Source organism: Electrona antarctica (assembly GCF_951216825.1).
Source record: "Electrona antarctica genome assembly, chromosome: 22".
NCBI lineage: Eukaryota > Metazoa > Chordata > Actinopteri > Myctophiformes > Myctophidae > Electrona > Electrona antarctica.
The window spans coordinates 33916592-33937324 of NC_136805.1; the positions used below are offsets into that span (position 1 = coordinate 33916592).

The 20733-nt window shown below is 43.0% G+C and overlaps 1 protein-coding gene across 1 annotated transcript in view; it reads right to left on the reverse strand.

Moving 5' to 3' along the window:
* Window positions 1-1278: 1278 nt before the first annotated feature.
* LOC306914694 (calcium-activated potassium channel subunit alpha-1-like) overlaps window positions 1279-20733 on the reverse strand; it is a 136010-nt gene continuing 116555 nt past the window's right edge. The window contains 11 exon segments of the mRNA XM_079491861.1: window positions 1279-3785; window positions 6679-6900; window positions 7406-7524; window positions 8208-8402; window positions 9575-9705; window positions 12089-12172; window positions 13482-13595; window positions 14895-15087; window positions 15480-15704; window positions 16154-16258; window positions 16260-16278. Coding sequence (XP_079347987.1) covers window positions 3764-3785; window positions 6679-6900; window positions 7406-7524; window positions 8208-8402; window positions 9575-9705; window positions 12089-12172; window positions 13482-13595; window positions 14895-15087; window positions 15480-15704; window positions 16154-16258; window positions 16260-16278 — 1429 coding nt within the window. The 3' untranslated portion in view covers window positions 1279-3763.

The following is a 20733-nucleotide window of genomic DNA, read 5'->3' on the forward strand; positions in this document are numbered from 1 at the left end:
GCAGTTGTTATAGAGTGATGGTGTAGTAGGGGCTGATGATCAGACAGACTCTCAGCACAGAGAATTCATGTTCAAATCCCAGTCTCCCTAAAGTATAATGCTAGAGTTATTCAGCTTTTTTTACTGAAGGCTATTCTAGCAGTGGCTCACAGCAATTGCCTTTGACTTGTCTCAGTGGTCAGGATGTTGGCTTTCCACGTGGGAGACCAGGGTTCGATTCCCGGCTGTTACACTGACATGCAAAAGAAGACCTCAACAGCGCTAAGAAACATCTGAGAAAACAAACAAAAAAGCAGTAAGAATTGGCTGGTACAAGCGGCGCAGTGAGTTAGTACACTCACTGGCTACATGATCTGGAGGTTGTGGGTTCAAACCCCACTCATGTCTTGGCCGTTACCAGTGGAGCAGTGGGCTAGTCGGGACACCACTGTTTACCTTGATGGTCCAGCATATGTGTCCACAGTAAGACACCACTGGTTACCTTGATGGTCCAGCATATGTGTCCACAGTAAGACACCACTGGTTACCTTGATGGTCCAGCATATGTGTCCACAGTAAGACACCACTGGTTACCTTGATGGTCCAGCATATGTGTCCACAGTAAGACACCACTGGTTACCTTGATGGTCCAGCATATGTCCACAGTAAGACACCACTGGTTACCTTGATGGTCCAGCATATGTGTCCACAGTAAGACACCACTGGTTACCTTGATGGTCCAGCATATGTGTCCACAGTAAGACACCACTGGTTACCTTGATGGTCCAGCATATGTGTCCACAGTAAGACACCACTGGTTACCTTGATGGTCCAGCATATGTGTCCACAGTAAGCTGAATTATAAGTGTAGCGGCCCTCGGTTTTGTGAAAGAATACGATGTGGATGGTCTCAACGGGTGTTTATTTCAAACTTCTCAACATAGATGAAGCTCCATTAGAACACCCGTTGAGACAATCCACATCGTATTCTTTCACAAAACCGAGGGCCGCTACAGTGAAAACTCACTCCGCTAACCAGGGGCGCTAGGTTGGTGCAGAAAGCTACTGGAACTAGCCTACCCTGAATGGTTCTAGTTCTATTGAAGTAGATACTTTTACTTAAAACATCTTTACTTTTCCCACCACTACATAGGCATGATACTCGAATGACAAGCTTGCAACACTTTGCAGATGTGTTTGTGTGCGTTTGTAGATCTACTATTTGTTTGGGTGTGACACCCTGGATTGATGGAGCATACTGTATAACTAGACAATACAATACTGAATTGAATTATAGGACACAATACATCAGCTTTTATTTTGTGAAAATACAAAATGAAATCATGTACAAGTTATTTACATACCTATTTTTACAAGACAATATAATGTAATTATTATTGAGTATTATGACATAGTCAGAGATATTAACTTAGCACTGTCATTGTATACACAACTCAATGTGCTAAAGAAAAATGCACGCACAAAATAAAACAAACTAGACTGCAATGCCAAACGCCTTTTCAATCCCACAGATATTATGTCAAACAAGTATACACTAAAAAGGAATATTTTACATAAAGCTATAGACTTATTCGAACATTATATAAATGCCAACAAACAAGTTTCTTAGATTCTTCTTGATTAATTATCATATTTTAAAAACAGCTTTAAGACTTTATTCAAATTAAATGCAACAGTTCCAGTCGTCTCCAGCGCAACACGTGACCTTATCTTACAGCTGAAAATCAAGTTTCAAAGACTAATTTTAGAATTACTGCATAAGAAAAATTAGCTGGCAAGATGGAAAGTAAAGAGTAAAGTACATTTCTGAATGTCAATGTAAAAGTAACACCACAAAGCCTCTTTTCGCAGCAGTGGGTCTATAGAGCCCTCCTTTGGCTTGGCATTGCCTGGCACATTAAACTTAAGAAAGTAGAAATTAGCCCTTAATGAAAAAGGGAGAGAGAGCTGAGAGGTGTCATAAAAAGTCATACCTCACCACGTTTGAATCTAAGGTTGGTCGGTAGATTACACCGTGAACTATTTTCCATCAACATTTGAGTTTACAGATGTTGGTGTTTGCGTGTGCTGCCTCATGAAGCTGCAGTAACTGGCCACAGTGCCAACGCAGCAGGATGCTATTACTTTAATAAGACATGATGAATAACTATTCTTGGCTGAGCATTGTGTTCTCATTTGCAAAAACTCCCCAAACCATAAATGATCAGCGCTTCAACAGACGTATGTAAATAATTTGTTTTACGAGTATGACCATGCAGCAGTGACTGATGACCATGACCAGGCTGATTTATCTAAAGCCGTCAGCCGATAGAGGCCAATATGATGGAGCTGTTTTTAGAGTATAGAGAAAACCATGAACAATTGCTGATTATATGGCATTAGGGATTGGTTCGTGGAAAAGGTACTTAAATGCCTCTAAAACAATACTGTGTCAGGCAGTGCTTATAGCCAAAGGAGGACTCCTGAAATGCCCACTTCATGCGATTTGTGGCTTTCACGTGGATTCAGCACATGGTTTGAGATGTCATAACGGTATGAGGCAATAATATCAATATCTGCCGTGTGGTATCTTAGCAGGTTAATGGCTATTCTCTTAGCAAATCATGGCATCACAATAACTCATTGAAACAGCTCCATCACATGGGCTATGGAATTGACTGGACATCGATCAGCACCTTAAAACATCTCGTTCCTGGAAGAGAACTTCAGGAATCTTCATGTTCTACTGCCGTCCGAACCTAAGAAGATTGCATTGTTGTTGTTTTTTGGACATCACAACCAGACAAAGAGATATAAAAACATTCACATCCTAACCCAATTTAGAAAAGCAAGGGTAGGACAATGAAATGCTCGAAAGTGGGGCCAAATACCATTTTGAAATTAACATTGTGACAACTGTGTGACAAATGTTGTGAAGTAGGCCTACAGCAGCTTCAAATGGCCAAGGATTTACTGACAGTCAGTCACGTACATAATGTAGGGCCTGCAGCTGGATGTAACATACTGTACAGAATACCCACACTAAAATCTGGATAAAATATGCTATACTTGTTAAGTGACAGCAAAAAAGGCAACATTTACAATCACAAAAATGTAACCCAGTAATCATATTAATCATGTGTAGTGAGACGAAATACCTTGCATTGCTATCATCATTGAAGTGACCCCACCCCCCCCTCCCCCGCCCCCGCCCAGAAAAATAAATACAAATAAAAATAATAAAAAATGAATAAAAATGAAATAAAAACGTTACATTAAAAAAGAGATCATGGAATCTAGTCACTGGTAATAATACAGTTGTGCAAAAGAACTGCAGAATGTTTGTGACATTAGGCTATGATTGTCTTCATTTCCATTGTACTATTAATTATGATTATGAGTATAATTCGAGAACTGTACAGGGGAATGAGATGAGATGGGGGGGGGGTTGGGTGAAGTGTTATTGTGTTGCGTGTCATTGTGTTTGTGGTGTATCCCTTTGTGACATCGATATATGATTGGTGCAGATAATAAGACGGCGTTGCAAAACGCTTGATGAGTGTGCCTTGGTGCCTTCTGGGAGTCTTGAGTGTGCCTGGTGCATTCTGGGAGTCTTGGCATCCGTGTGTGTTCAGCCCTCGTCTTCCACTTCTCGGACGGTCGGTCAGGATCAGGCTGCTTGTGGACTTGTACTGATTGACGTGGTGGTCGGCGGGAAGAATGTTCACAGACGATGTGGTGATCTGTACTGTACAGTATGTCCCTTGGTAGGTGTGTGTTCTCTTCATCTGTAAACCATGTCTTTTCTGAGGAAAGAGAACAAATCATACAGAGAGAGAGACATAAGGAGGGACATGAAAAGGTTAATGTGACATGGTGGTTCACCGCGATCTCGCTGTTTTAAATGTATTGGGAGAATGTGTGTACACTTCAATCAACAGCAAACATTTTAGTGAGCGTGAAATATTCTGAAAGTAAAAAGATGGAGATGGAGATTGGTGAGTAGGATAATTACTAATTAGTAGGCATCTCAATAACCACTTGAACCCTAGAATCCTTACTCGGGGGGGGGGGGGGGGGGGATTCTTGGGTTTAAATTAACTTTAGACCTTGTATTGAACTGTACTTCCCTGTGCTTTTCCCCCCTGCAAACTGCTAATAAAGTATTCAATCAATCAATCAATCAATCAGCTTTTAGATAGCTATTTGCGACGTGGAGATTTAGTGTAGAGGTCAAAGGGAGAACAAGCACAGGGCCAACTCAGATCACGTTTATAAAGTATAGGAGGGTTTGAGTGGCTTAGCAGAAGCTCCAAGCAGCCGCCTTGCATCCATGTTTCCAAAGCAAATGGAGGATACGTTTTCATGTTTCACCTGCAATTGACCATACACATGCGATTCGGAACCCAATGAGCCACATGCAACTAGCATACCGAACCCATGTCTTGCACTTTTGGAATACTGAAATGCGCACAGAATAAACGTTTTGCATTGTCGTGTGGGACATACGTAGCCTGTGTTTCTGCAAGACATACAATGGAGATTAATATTGTGCACATTAACAAAACACAGTATAGTTGTTCTCACTAGCAATTGGTGGCAGTATCATTGAGCAGTTGTTCAAAACAGAACATGTTTGATGTTTAAGTCCAATTTAGTCCAGCATGTCAATATGTCCACACAGATGTCCAGATGAACAGGTGGAATTTCACCTACAGTACTGTATTAGCATTTATTTGCCGATATATAGACAGAAAAAAAATGCTAATACTGTAGGTGAAATTCCACTGTTAGCAAGATATTCTCATTTACTGTAGTTGTTTTTAATGTGAATATGTAGCTGGAGGATGACAGCAGGAAGAACAGAGACTCTGGGCGGGAACCCCTTTTGGTGTTAGCATTATGTTATGCTTTAGCTATTGGAAAATAGCAGATCTACAAGCTCATAGCGCGCCACCGAGTGGCGCGCTACGAGCTTGTAGGTCTGCTATTTTTGAAAAATCGACATAGAAACATAGCTTTTTCAGAAAACTGTCAGGATGTAGAAGACATTTTTAGAATCTGATCTCACTTCAAAATGGGTTAAATAACATGGCAGTTGGTCAGCTGACTGCCACGTCAACATAGGCAGGTAGGAATGAGCATGAGTGTAGTACCTTAGTAATACACATGTATATGCGCCCGTGGGCATGGCATGAACCCCCTCGAGTATATCTGACTGAACGTCTCATTTATACTACAACAGAACAGAAAATACATACACTACGGTGAAGAGAAATTCAACACTTTGCAATATTAGTTTTTTTCTTTTTCAAATGTACTATACAGTATATATCTACATACACAGTACAGTACTACATGAACCCTATAGCAATCAATATCCTGGGGGCGAACATTAGAAAAAACACGATGCGTTGTGAGCTTGTAGATTGGCTATTTTCGGCATTGGGGTTTGTTGTAGAGGAAAAATAGGAGTGGACCAAGTACACTATACAGCCCTGACGGATCCCGGTCAATAAAGTACGTATATAGCTAGGTTTAACAGGATCCCTGGCTAATACGCCTTATATGCCTAATACATTATAATTGCCCTCGATAACTAAAATAGAAAATACCTTAAATAATGTAATTATAAAAATAAAAAAGAGGGACAATGACTGTCGCAAGTTGATGATGCCATTTGTCCAGCCCTATGGAATGCATGTGTACATAAAAAATATTTCAAGCGGGCACAAACCCGCTTGAGTAAAAGATTAACAATTTCTACATTTTTTCATTCCGTTTTTCATTTTATGGAAATTCTAATGTATTGAGGCATATTATTAGTCAGAGATCCTTTTAAGTGGTTCAAATAAAGCTTTCAGTTATAACGTTATGGTTGAGATTGATTAGAAAGAAGACCATTGTGGCTCAGAGAAACAAATACAATTATGGTTTCAGAATGTCTTCTCTGAGGCATAGTATACTGTACTGTGCTGTATTCTGTATGGTTGATTGCAATATTGAATCTGTTATGTTGCAGATAGTCTCTGAAGACATACTGTGTACATGATATATCGCTCACAATTTTCAAATGCTTCCGCCTAACAGTCTGTACTTCAGAAGCTCTGAAAATGCATAGAAAATATATCAGATGAAACCAAACGTGGAAACCACGTAATTATTAGTCTATGGCTAGTAGTCTAGCTAGCTAGCATAGATGGAAATTTGAAAATGTATTTTAAAGATTTTAAAATCAGTTTTGTGACCGGTCGAATCCCCTTCCAGTCTGAAGAGCAGATGACAGGGTTAGGGATGACTTTTACCATGTGGAATTACAGACTCTCTGTAGCTTTTGAAGACTGTGGAAGAGGCAGTCTGGTTTGAGATTTTATTCTGTGTGGTTGAATGCAATATTGAATCCGTCATGATGTTACTGATTGGGATGTTACATTTTGAGCGAATGCATCAAGAAGAAGACTCCGTAAAAACGTTGGACGGCTCTACAAGCGTCAGAAAACGTCCGGTTTGTTTTGGGAGGTGCTGTACACACAGTACACATACCGTACATAAGACGTTCACGTTAACAAACACACCCATACGCAGACATGCTGGGACCGATATGAAAAACGACACACACAGAGCAACAACAAAGCTGTTGGCAGGCACTGTTCACAGACACAGAGAGAGAGGACGGACAGGGGTTAAAGGGGAACATACTTTTGTTTGTCCCGTGAGTCTCTTTTGGCGCGGTTGCCGCGGTTGGTGGTGACGGGGATGGAGTGGACGGAGGAGCTTTTTTTGCTGGAGGAATGAGACGAGTGGGACAGGTGTGACAGGCTGGTCCGCGTCTGGCCGGCGTTGTGGTCAAACTGCATCAGGCAGAAGATGAGGTCGGAGGGAACCAGCTCGAAGGCGTACGGGGGGTTGGTGATGACGTACCTATGGAGGAAAGGCAGAAGAAGAGTGCTGAGTTAATGGAGTTTACAACACGGTAAAACCGAGTGTTCATTTGACTCTGAAGGCCTGAAGAAGGCATTTGTTTTGTCGAAACGTTGGTACTCTAAAATAAAGTATATTTGCATCGTGACTACGAGCTGTGCGACCTCTCTTCTCTGTCCAAGTTTAATTGTCTCCCGTGGTCAGCACCTCCCCACTATTGGTGTGCGCTCCTACCTCTTTGTTTGTTAATGTGTATTTTCAGACATTTAGCCACTTAAACCCTCACAATTTTGCAAACTTGGCATTTGGCTCTGTACTTATTATCTGGTCTTTTTGTCCCCTCTACACCAATAATAGATTGGCAAATTTCGGCGAATGTCCCCCCCCCCCCCGCCAGAATAGGGATGCTAGGGTTAGGACCCCCTGTTGAATGTTGTCAAACACTTGTTTATTTATTCATTGTTATTACAAAAGTCTTCCACGTACTGACGACAATGGAACTCACCGTTTGGTACACAGGCTTTGTTGGTTCAGATGTGCATCTCGTAGTCGATAGATGCCGAAGCACAGCATGTTATATGTTTTTAATGCTTTACAAAACAGGTCACCGTAACATCCACCGTCCTGGAAGACAAGGACAGACATACAGTACAGTACCGTACACACACAATACAAACACAGTTTCTACAGGCATAGACTGTTGGAGCAAGCGGTTAATAAAAAGGCCTACTGCACAAATAATAAACGCTGTGCCACTTTGACTACTTTCTTGTCACATTTCAATACCAAAAATCTATAGTTCAAAAATATATTTTTGTAGCCTAGAAATACAGTGTTGCAAATAGAGAGAGTATGTTTTGATTGTGTATTTGTTATAGACTATTTGAAATCATTTTAGCAGCAATGTATGGGTTCTACAAATATATAAAATAAAAAATAAAGACGTATGAGTTCTTAATCTCTCTCGCCAAGGTGTCTTAAATCTCCACATCACAGCTAGCTCCCCCTGCTGGAGAACATGAGCTTACAGATCTACAAGCTCACAAGGCATCGCAATGCATTGTGAGCTTGTAGATCAGCTATTTTCAAATGGCTGAAATGTATATAGGGCTGAAGTGTTTTGTAATAATAATCTAAATCTCTACAAAGTAACTAAAGTTGTGGAGTAGAAGTAAAAGTACTGGAAATTGGAAATACTCAAAGTGCAAATACCTCAAAATTGTACTCAAGCACAGTACTTAAGTAAATGTACTTTTGTTACTTTTCACCATTGCCCGCAGGTGACACAGGACCAGTCAGTCACTTACCCCCAGGTCGGCGAAGGGCCCGTCGTACAGCGCCAGCTGCGCGACACGACACCTGTCCCTGTTGGCCAGCGTCTGTGGCGTGCTGTAGCCGCCTCGCAGCGCGTTCTCCTCCGCCAGGAGCCCCTCCAGCTCCGGAGTGGCCCCGCCCGTTACCAGCGTCCGGATCAGGGTGAGGATATTATCGTTGAAGTATGTCTGAAGAGATGAAGGTGAGGAGGAGCAGAGACATCCTTAAGCAAACACCACCAAAGTCACAACTGAATCTACTCAAAGTGCCAGCCCGGTCTTGAGCGGTGCTATCGAGCCCCCGCGGCCCGTCGTGTCACATTGCCCCGCGCGCAGAGTGAAAAGACAGCGGAATCCAATTACCGCGGGTTACTCTCGCTCCCGTCGGAACGAGACAAGAGCGTCCTCCTTACACACGTTCGTTCTGTCCAGGTATCTCTTACGGCCAAAACAGCAGGGGACACTGATATGACAGACGAGTGGGCAAGGATGGAACAAAAGTGGATTAAGTCCGCATTAAATCTGTGGATATGTGTGACTGTGCATTTCCTTACTTAATGCCTGCTCATAACACGCGGGTCGTTGCTTTGTTTTCCATTAACACGCAAGGGCAAACGCCTGCCCTTTCCCTTGTGGTGCAGTCCTCTGTCTCTCCCTGCCTGTGCAGCACAAGTGACATCTCCCTCGGCTGCTGACAGCACTATTGACCAGGATGATGGATGAGGCCTGTCCATTAGGTAGCATTACCTTTGTCTGCACCGGGGTGCACTTGAAGGCAGCTTTGTTCTAACCTCACTCAGAGTGAAAGGCGGACAAATGAAGCTATCATAGCCGGTACAAGTGCCAGTCTTGTCTCCTATTGTTTCAACAGGCAGCAGAGGATATACCAACAATTGTTTTTAGGTGTTTTGTTTTTGTGTGCGTGTGAGATCTACCTACACTACTAAAATCCTGAGGGTTACTATTAATATTTGAGATCATTTAAAGACTAGCATCTCCATCACTCTGTGAATCCTGTCGTGAGAGGCAATGTAAGGGGTGATTAGTAGCCTACTTGCCGATCTACAAGATCTCTACATGTGAGCTTGTAGATTGGCTTTTTATCCAATCAGGATAGAGAAGTCAGTCAGGATACAGATTAAACAAGTTATGGCACAAAGAAATGAGCAGACAGAATTGGAACTGGAACACTACAAAAATGAAGCTGATAAATGGGTACTCTCTCCTGATTGGCTGAAATGTTGGTCAGAGACCGATTCAAGTCCAAGTCAAATTACGTACGAGACAGAGTAAATGGAAATGTGGACTTGAGAGCGGACTCGAGACGAGTCAAGGACTCGAGTACTACAACACTAACTTACAGCACTCATTAGAGAGTCCAGAACACTGACAGCGAAGGCCGTCCCGCAGGCGAATGGCTGAGTGAGGTACAGCTCCGTGTCGGGATCGTCGTCGTCATCTTGATCCAGGAACTGAACGTTGGAGTCATTCACTGCACGGAAATTATAAACACAATAAAAAGGTTGTAACCACATAATGTACGGACACTAGCATCCCTACTCTGGGCGTGTCAAAATAGTCGAAACATTCGGCGAAGATAGCTGATCTACAAGCTCACAGCACGCCACGACGCCACACGTTGTGAGCTTGTCGATTGGCTATTTGCGGCGAAGAGATATGAGGGGGAAAAAGGAGAGAACCGAGTATAGATCCTTGGGGGACCTCGGTCGGTGAAGAATAAAGGGTTTAAGGCAGCAGTCAATTGCACAGTTTGACTTTGCTTGTGCAAACTCTGTGCAATGAACCAGACGACACAGAATTAAATCCAGAAACGGCATCATGCACTGCCTACTTCAGTGTGTAGACACTTTTATCATTTCGTACACAGAAATCATCAACAGTGGAGTTGCAGTGAAAGACAAAAATGCCCGAATACACGTCAATAGATTCAGATATGGACTGCATTAAAAATCACCATAATGATTTGGCAGTGTTTTGGTAATTTTTGCCAAGAACTCCAATCGTGCTCTTCATACTGAAAAAAACATGTCAAGTCTGTTTTGTTTTGTGTTAGGCACTGCTTGGGGCCAAATTGTCTATGCCACATTCCATATCCAGGCGATTCATGCACACGCCGATGACACCATGCATATTGTCAAAGCTCCCAGGCTTTGATTCAAAGCAATAAGTCCTCCCGAGGTCAATATCAGCAACGCCAATATGCCATTGTTTGTCTTGTAAATCCATGACAGGGAGCTCCAATTACTTGTACCAGTGTGTCAAAACAAATGAAAGTATCCCATTGCCCTAGAAGGCTTTTTCTCTTCTTTATTTTTCTCCCTCCCCCTCTCTCTCTCTCTCTCTCTCTCTCTCTCTCTCTCTTTATAAAAAACATCTTTGAGCACGGATTAACCGATTTTGACCTGGGAACGATTCTAAAAATGTCTTCTACATCCTGACAGGTTTCTGAAAAAGCTATGTTTATGTATTGTCGTTCTTCGATTTTTCAAAAATAGCAGACCTACAAGCTCGTAGCGCGCCACTCGGTGGCGCGCTATGAGCTTGTAGATCTGCTATTTTTCAATAGCTAAAGCATAACATAATGCTAACACCAAAAGGGGGTTCCCGCCCAAAATGTGTTAAAAGAAAAAGAAAGCATATACAGAAGCCGGAAGAGTATAATGATGTCAAAATTAGTTTGAGTGCTACTTTTTATGAGGCATGCTGCGATTATTATTATTTTAATGTCAGTCATATTGACATGGCTGAGATGAAAGAAAAGGCGCTGGCCACACAGAATATGATCCGACAGATGATGTTATATGAAAACAGCCCACAAGGATTTCTGAGGCGGATCAAAGGCCTCGCGATTCTTGACAAAAATAAAAGAGGGGAGAAAAAAACAAAAAACAACAAAAACAAAACCCCCACCATACACATAGTGTATGACTCGAGATAGAGGTTCAAAACAAGACAAGGCAATTTCAACCAGAACCAAAGGGTGAAAATGTGTTCAAAGTGGTGCTGCGGTTATGCAAATGTGTCTCTGCTTCTGGTGTAGCCAGACAATCAAATGAGAAGCTGAAATGGCGGCTAGAGCCAAACCGACATATCGGTCTGGTTGCTAGAATACAGTATGGGCAATTATTTTGACTTTTTTTGACGAGGTCGGTATCAGGAATTATGCTGTTTGTGTCCCAATTTTAACCACTTTCAACCTGGCGTTTCTTTTTTTTTTACGTCATTATAGGCAAACAGATTCAGACCTGCAAACTCACAATGCATGATTCTTGACACATTGTGAGCTTGTGGATGGGCCATCTTTTGATTTTCCCATTTCTTTATTAAACAATTTCCCTTCATCAAATCCAAGTTGATCAAATCGATTAGAATTAGTGGTTCTCAAAGTGGGGTCTGAGGGAACCCCAAGGGTCCTTGAAGAGTTACAGGGCGGCCTGTTAATGCAGAGAGTGTGCAAATGGAACGGGTCCATTTGGTCCCATTTGTACACTCTCAGAGTTAAAATATCACTGTGGTATACGTAGGTTGGGGTTCCCGAGATTTTTCATAATCAAGCGATTGTGAAATCCACCTCGGATCAATGGCCCTAACACAGTATTTATTGGTATGTTATGCGATCATTAAAATCGTAGTCTTTTGCCAATTATTTGGGGGGTGTGGCCCTTGCAAATCCCTCACGGCCCCAGCCCCACAGGTTGAGAACCAGCGATTGAAATTAGAACCACTGTACAAGGATCTCCAAATCGGGATCGGGTTCGGACCCCCAAAAAAGCGGTGTGAACGGTCGGGCTCTAATGGCGACGGTGGCGGTAAGAACTGTGCAGTATAGAGGACAGAGGCACACTCCTTCTTACCCAACTCGGTAATCATTTGTATGCTGGTCCCACTGCATTTATCCTGATTGAATGAAATCACAGGCACTACTTTGCCTGGTTTTACTAATGGTGCTGGACAAAGTGTTAGGGGGGAAAACACAGGTTACTGAAGCAACGAGGAGAAAGCAAAACAACATTGAGGAGACTGACTGCATCTTTAGTGTGATTAGTGAAGGGCTGACAACAATTTGTAATGATCAAACTCCTCTACGTATACATTGTACATCTAATTAAATATCTAACTGGAATACACATAGGTGTATATATACATATACTCTAAGTATGTATACATACATCACACAGTACATATCATTTACATATATATACTACAGGCCTACTGTATAGTAGCCTGGCTAATAAGCCAAACCGAATCAGCCGTTGGCAAAAAAAAATGTGTGATATTAGTCTGGTTTATTAGCCAGGCTAACTGTATAGAGCACCACAGTCCGACGTAATTTACACATCCTACCTGGGTCGCGTTATTTTATTTTTTTATCCATTCTGAATTCCCTGATTTTTTTTTTATATTGAGTCAAATAAAGAACTTGTTCCAAAAATAACAAATAATCCCAGTGGTTTGACTTGGATATGAAGCGTCAATATTGACGGCGAGAAAACGCTAATGTTACCGGATGCCACCGGATTCGCTGCATTTTCGGCAGAAACGGACATGTATGAAATACGACTGACTGTTTTATTTTTTTTCCCTATAATTTTTATCCCACGATTTCGTAACCCATTTTTCACCCCTGTGTCAATTGTCTAATGTGATCCTGGGCTCTACACACCCTCCGCCAACCTAGTCCCCATATATGGAGGACATGGGGAGAGCAACAGACTTTAACTCATGCTTCCTTCATGCCTGAGTGTCCTAGTTGCTCCTTTACACCTGACAGGGGGGAGTTTCCCTGGTTGGACGTAGCGCGTGGAAGGAACACGTTATTCCAACCAGTTCCTTTCTCCTCCATCAGGCGCCCCGGCTGGCCAGGGGGAGGCAGTTTAGAGACCAGGATTACTGCATGTTTTTTGTGAGGGTACCTACCCTAGGGGACATGGGGAGAACCACACAGAAAGGCCCTTTCTGTGTGGAAACACGCCGCCAGCACCCACAGTGTCCCGAGCGGGAATCAAACCCAGGACCTTCTAGCTGTGAGGCGACAGCACTACCAACTGTGCCACCGTGCCCCCCGACTGACTGTTTTAAGATGACCCAAATGTTATTCTCCAATCTCCAATCTCCAAAACGTCCGCGACCCAGGGGATGAAACGGAGTGACGTCAGGACTTCGGTATAGTCATGTGCAATGTGTGTACACATTGCACATGCAAAATAAAGAATATCCATATAGTTATTAGTTAGTAGGCAGGTATACCTAGTTCTGTAATGATGGGGATGTTCGCCCCGGTTGTGATGGAGCTCTGTCTTACTAATCCATGGACCGGACTGCTCTCTGGAGAAGATCTATCCATACCTGGTGGTGTGAAACCTAAACGCACGCACGCACATACACACACACACGCACGCACGCAGAGAGAGATCAGGATAGCACATCTATCAGTGCATTATTCATTACTTTATGAAAGGATACCGACACCGGTATCTCTAGTGGTGCGCTGATTGAACAAATAGGTTGGACTGTTTCATCCATTCTTGGTTATTTGTAAGACCAAAAGTTGCTGAGTGAGGTGTTACACACTATCGTCTTTGAGAGGGTTCGCTATTAGTATACGGCATGTATAATAGATGTGACATATTGCTCATGTTGTTTCCTTTAGAATGTCTCGGCGCAGACTCTCAAAACCCTTTTATGCGGAAAAAACATAAACAAGAAGAGGAGGTACACACAGTATGGAGCCATGAAATAGAAAATAAGTGACACAAGATGGAATATAAATTGACTTGACAGTCCCTGCTTCCCTCAGACTGACAGGTAAGCACATTAAGCCATTTAGGCCTGACGTCGAAATAAAAAAAAACGAAGAATATATACCTATTAAAAGATTTGTGCCGCATTTTTACGATTTTTCAAAAATAGCAGACCTACAAGTTCATAGCGCGCCACTCGGTGGCGCGCTATGAGCTTGTAGATCTGCTATTTTTCAATAGCTAAAGTATAACAGAATGCTTGAAACACCAAAAGGGGTTCCCGCCCAAAATGGGTTAAACCGGTGATGCTCTATGCATTATACATAGGCCATGTTTGACATCCATCATTTACTGCTGACTAAGACAAATGCTAGGTCATACATGTATTAGATGAAAAACAAAATTGGCAGGACTCCTCCCCTCCCAACCCCCCTCTCCCCCCCACCCACCCACCCGCGCCTCACCCCCGGTCAGAAGGTTTCTAAAAGCATTACACGGAATGACCATTAGTGAAGAGGGCTCATCCTACATCCACACGCGAGTGTCCTGGGCTGTTTTCGTGGGAGAGACGCATCAATATTCATCGTAGCAATAACTCATGAATTACTCACGCGGCGTTATATCCTTATTTTTGTTATTCTTTCCAAATGAGCACCATAAGGGCTTCCTACGAAGCAGAGGCCCATCATCGACTGTACTGAGTGCCAGACTTTGTGACACAGCCTGCGTTTCGTTGCACACCAATTAGGCTTCGTGAGGAAACCGGTTGTTACAGTAACCTGAGGAATAGTCACTAGGGTTTACTGTCAAAAACAATGACACCAGGTCAGGCCACGGACGGCAGTGAGGGATATTCTCTCTGCCAGGGCCCTGTCCCTTCCAGGCAGTGCAGTGAACTATGATAGGGCACACTCCTTACCTTGGGAATTAGCCTGCAAGACCCCGATGCTGTCGTCAAACAGCATGGACTTGATGTTGAGCGACGCCAAGATGCACTCTTTGTCCTGCAGTGACGCGTCGTCAATATTGTTCTGATTGGCCGACAGGATGACACACATGTCGCAGAGGTTGATGTTGACAGCCCGGAGATCGGCGCGACTCAGCGGCGTGCCCTTTGAGAGGAGGAAGTGGGGAGAAGAGATGTCAGCAAACTTTCTTACGTACTCCACCGGTATATATAAATGACCTGTGCTGATTTCAGTTCTGTCTACTGAACTTGAGAATCAGAATCAGCTTTATTGTCACATCACAGTTTCACAAGTAAAAAAGTGTGTGAAATAAATTTTTGTGAATAGGAATAATAGAGAGGGGGGGGGGGGGGGGGGGGGGTAAGTAGATCAAGGCAGGAAAGAAGAAAGTTTGAACGCTTTTACCACAAAAAGTACAAGTAAAGGTTTTCAGATATTTAGAGGCTTGTTTCTACAAATGGCACAGCCTGTACTGTGGAGGTGAACATTGCACCGTTATGAGTAGTGACTCGAAGTGACTCCATTGTACTACTCACAGGCAGGATGGAGATCTTTGGGAAGTTGTGAAGGGTCTCCCACTCTCTCTTCAAGTACTCCAGGGATCCCACGAACACAATGGGCTTCAGTTCGTGGTAGTGAAAGTTGCTCGCTCTCAGAGGCATCACGAGGTTCCGGAGGCCGACCAGCGCCGATTTCACGTCGCCAAATATGCAGACGACCACATGGCCACTCAGGACGGTCATGGCCGCCTCGCTCCGAGTCTGAGTGGAAAGAGGAAATGCGGGAGAAGGGATGAAATAAATAATGTCTTTCCCCTTTGACAGGAAATATTCACCATAAATTGGTTTTATGATTCTTCCAGGGTTGGATGTTTGAACGTTCGCTCCCCTTTCAGTTCGGCTACAGTGTTCACAAAGTCAACGTCCGATGGAAAATAGCACACAACATATGACTGTAAAAGGCTGTGAAGGTAATTTGCAAAGTGGCATATGTATTAGTGTAAGAAATGTACTACGTACGGGGCCTCCGTTATTGCAAATGACATGTCAAACACCTCATTACGAAGTGTTTAAGTGCCCTGTCAACCTCTGCTGGTGCTTTGTGACATGACACATCTGTCACCGGGGAGAGAGAGAGAGAGAGAGAGAGAGGAGTGTCGGGGACAAATGACGTGCGTGCGGACTGCGGAGGGAGAGTATACTGTACCCACCAAGATGACCTTCTCGATGTCTTTGGACGGGCACCAGTGAAACATCCCTGTGGAGTCGTATTTCTTTACATTCATGTCCACGCTGTCCATCTGCTCGCCACCGGGGGATGAGCAAGGGGTCATGCCTAATCAAACAAAAAAACACACACACACACACACACACACACACACACACACACACACACACACACACACACACACACACACACACACACACACACACACACACACACACACACACACACACACACACACACACACACACACACACACACACACACACACACACACACACACACACACACACACACACACACACACAGAGAGAGAAAGTGATCTTATCACGTTTTGACTAAATTAAACCGCAGCTCGGCATTTGAATGCCGCAGTGATATTATTACACGATAAACCATAATTTATGGGGTGGCCAGAAATGATTACGGAAACATTGAGGACTGGTTATGTGTCTGAAATAAAGAATTTCATGCACACAGTTTCACCTTCAACATGGATATTAAATTCATCATAATATGATGACTATGCACACAGTACTGTAGCATCAGTTGGTCACATACCGTGAAAAGCTACAGGCCCAAAATTGAACATTAGTTCATATCACGCGTTTCCTTTGGCGAAGGTGTTATCCACTTAACTCACACCATTGACTCCGACGCTGCAACTTATTCGCTGTCGGATGCAGCGGCGTCTTTTATTTTGAAGACCCCAAAATTCACCCCAAAATGAACCGGAAGCAAAATCGCCTTCAGTTAAGACTAGTAGATCTACATGGTCAGTACACATGGTGAGGGGATGTGACGTGAACTTGTAGATTGACTTCTATTTTTGACAGGTTTGAATTAGAATAAAATAAAATAAAAGTTCACCTATAACTCGAGATGCCCAAAATACGGACGCCTGGGTAAAATCCTTCTGTACACGGCATCACACACCCTTTCCTTATCCCATTTTGGGCGGGAACCCCTTTTGGTGCATTATGTTTAAACATTGTTATAATTTAGCTATTGAAAAATAGCAGATCTACAAGCTCATAGCGCGCCACCGAGTGGCGCGCTATGAGCTTGTAGGTCTGCTATTTTTGAAAAATCGTGAAAATTTCAGAAAACTGGAGGATTTAGAAGATTTTTTTTTAAATTTTGACGTCAGGCCTAAATGGGTTATTCATGTTAACGCAACGCAGTGGACCAGCAGGCGATGGAAAAAACCCTCATCAATAGAACATTAGAACGTTTGTGGGCCTTCAAACAAATCACTCGTACACAAAAAGTTGGCTTTATTCCCCCCCCCCCCCCCCCCCCCCCACCCCCCTCCCTCCATGTTTTTGTATATTCCTGTCAGAAGCCATCTGCAGAAATGCCAACAAAAGTGCCTCGTCATCAAGTCGACTGACATCAACGGCGGCAGCCAGGCGGACGGAGATGGCAGTAACACACTGCCTGCCTTGACTGGCGCGAGCACGGAGAAGCAATTACGCTCCCCTCGCTTCGTACAGCTTTTGACGTGTTGCGCTGCGCGGTAAAAGCTTTAACAGTCCACACTTTAAATATTGAAGCGGTTTGCCCAATCATATTTGCTTTCACGAACCCAGAGGGCCATTAATGTTTTAGAGGAGCGGTCATAGCCACACAAAACTAATTTCACCACCACACACGCCGTTGTAAGCCGCTGAGTTTAATTCTGTCCAACACTGACCGGACCGTAGTTTTGCCGCCGTGAATGTTTCCGTGGGAGAGATGGGATAGCATGAAAACCATTATTCAGACCTCAGGTAAGCTAAGGTAGACATGAAAGGTGCTATATTAAAAGGTATTTGATCTCAAAATTGGTCTATATTACATTTGTCATTTATTTTCTATGCATAATGAAGGCAACCAAATATAGGCATATTCACAAGCTTATACTGTAGCCCATTATGTGCCTACAAACACACTCTACCTTCTATATCAACACTCCCTTTGCACTAAATCGACACCGACAGATTGATTTGAAGATAATGCCTCCTGAAACATCGAACGCAGCCTACTCTGTCTCTGTCCCAAGCCCTTTAAATAGTTCATATCTTTTCTCCAAGAAGAGCATTCATTTAATCCATGTGGGTATTTCAGAAGAATGACACCTTAAGTAACATGTTAAGTATGCATGAAAGTGTCAACTGAAACTAGCATCCCTAAGGCCCCAACAGGCTGACGCCAAATAGTAAGCCTTTGGGCTTATACCCCCAGGCAAAACCAGGATGTCCTTTCAGAAATGAAAGCAGTCTGATAAGGTAAATGTCTCCCTTAATGCGTTCCATTTCTTAGCCTCCAATCGTGTCGAGAAAATTCTAATTTGAAACGACATCGACATCCACATTTGAGTGGAGCGCTGTATGTACACAGCATATGAAAGTCCTGAAATGTTGTTCGATTGCAGTATACAGTGTAGTGGCAATATTTATAACACAAAACAATATACTCTATGTAAAGAAATGGACAAAATCTATGAACATGAGTGCATTGTAACATAATGCAACATTCCCCATATTTGCTTTCCAGCATCATTGAACTATCATCATCATTGAACCAGCTTCCTTAAGCAAAAAAAAAGTATAACCCTAGACGTTTTACAGGTTTTCCAGGACTGCGAGGAAACCAAATTGACACTGTACTGTACAGTTGGTTGTCACTCACCAAAAAAAAAAAATCACAAAAAAAACAAACAATAACCAATTTTCAACTTTCAAAAAACGTATAGCACGACTATTAGCAGGTGCCAATAAAAGCTAAAAGCATTTAGTAGCTTTACACCTCAGCTTAATATTTCATTAAGAGAGGAATGTTTCACCGCTCACTCAGTGGCGCCCCTGTCACTTCTCTGTCCTTGCGGACATGACTGGCGAGGCAGCGAGCTCTGCCAAGATCGCTATCTTTCACAAACTGTCAGCCATGATGGCCTGTCACTCTCCGGCACCGCCGGCTGCCTCTCTCTCTCTCTCTCTCTCTCCCTCTCCCTCTCCCTCTCTCTCTCTGCACCGTCGTGGCTGACATGACGCGCGTGTCACGCTGTGGACGGACGGACGTGAGCAAATGCAATGTGACTGGCCACAATTAGACCGGTTGTCTTGTGACCCATCAAGGAGCCTATGGAAACGGTGTTAATTTCAGCGGCAGAGTGCAAGACGGTACTTGTTACTGTGCCGCTATCTGTAAACAGAGGTGGGGTGGCTCTAGTTGCACGGCTGAATGCTCCCACGGTAAAAACAGAGTTATCTACACTGTAAAAATATTTAGCGTTGTGACTGCAGATTTTACAGTGTACAAATCTCACAACATTCGAGTGTATTTTCTTGACAAGCTCAATAATTAGGAAACTAATTAAAATCTCATACTGCACTGTTCAAAGACTGCAAATATACAACAAAGTGTCTTTTGTAGCAAATGATTAATATTCTCTCTCTCTCGCTCCCTCTCTCTCTCTCCTTGTCCTTTTCTAGCCAGCACTCCTGTACTAGTTGAGGCTTACCACACTGTCCCACTCCAGCAGGCAGTGAGAGCAGGCGAAGCCTTTGAAAATTCTCCCCCATCATGCAAACTGACAAAGGCTTGCTTTTCAGAAACCCACAGCCAATCTGTTGATCATTACTTATTTACAAAGGCCTTGAGGCCCCAGGTCCTGTAAAAACACATTTGATATAGTATACACCCAGATGTTTTTTTCCCCTTCTGCTTGTAGAAATAAAGTATCCCTTAGGCTACCCTAACAAATCCCTCTCCATAGTGTATAGGCAATGCACCCTGCAACCCTAACTATATGAAACAACACATCCACCTGTATAATACAGTATATTAGCATAGTAAATAGATGGATTGTTGTTGATGGGTTGATGTTTTGGCTGAAGGCTATGACATGAAACAGCCTGATTTCTGTTACCCATGGGTCAGCAAATCACCTCGAGCAATTGACACCAGTCTGAACCGAATCAAACAAAAGGCAAATGGCTCCCGGACAAATCGGAAAGCCGGAGATCAAAGAAAAGAAGCCAAATTACTGTATGCACTGAGAAAAAAACAACCTTTCCCTGTGCAAAGATCATTTCCTTTAGCACAGAGTTGTTTACTTGCAAGCTGTTGTATTAAATAATGATGAGTATATGCCATTTAGAATATGGGTATGCTTAAACACTGTAGTCTGAGACCATCTGTTCCCAAACTTTTTAGCCTGTGACCCAAAACAGAAATTTGATTGTCTCCCCGGGACCCAAACTAGTAAAAATAGCAGATCTACAAGCTCATAGCGCGTCGCTTCGCACAGCGTTGTGAGCTTGTAGAGTGGTTATTTTCACTACAACTTAAACATTTGTTTTCTAATTTGTGGAATTTCTTACGATTTTTAAATGTTTTGAAATGATAATAATTAAAAACTAAATGTAAGAAACAAAAAATAAAGGGGACCAATAACAATGTGTCCACGACCCACAAATGGGTCCCAACCCACTGTTTGGGAAACAGTGTCTTAGAGAACTGCATGGAGTTGAGTCACAACTGTACTTTGATGGCTGTAGATCTGCTATTTTTTGCAAATCT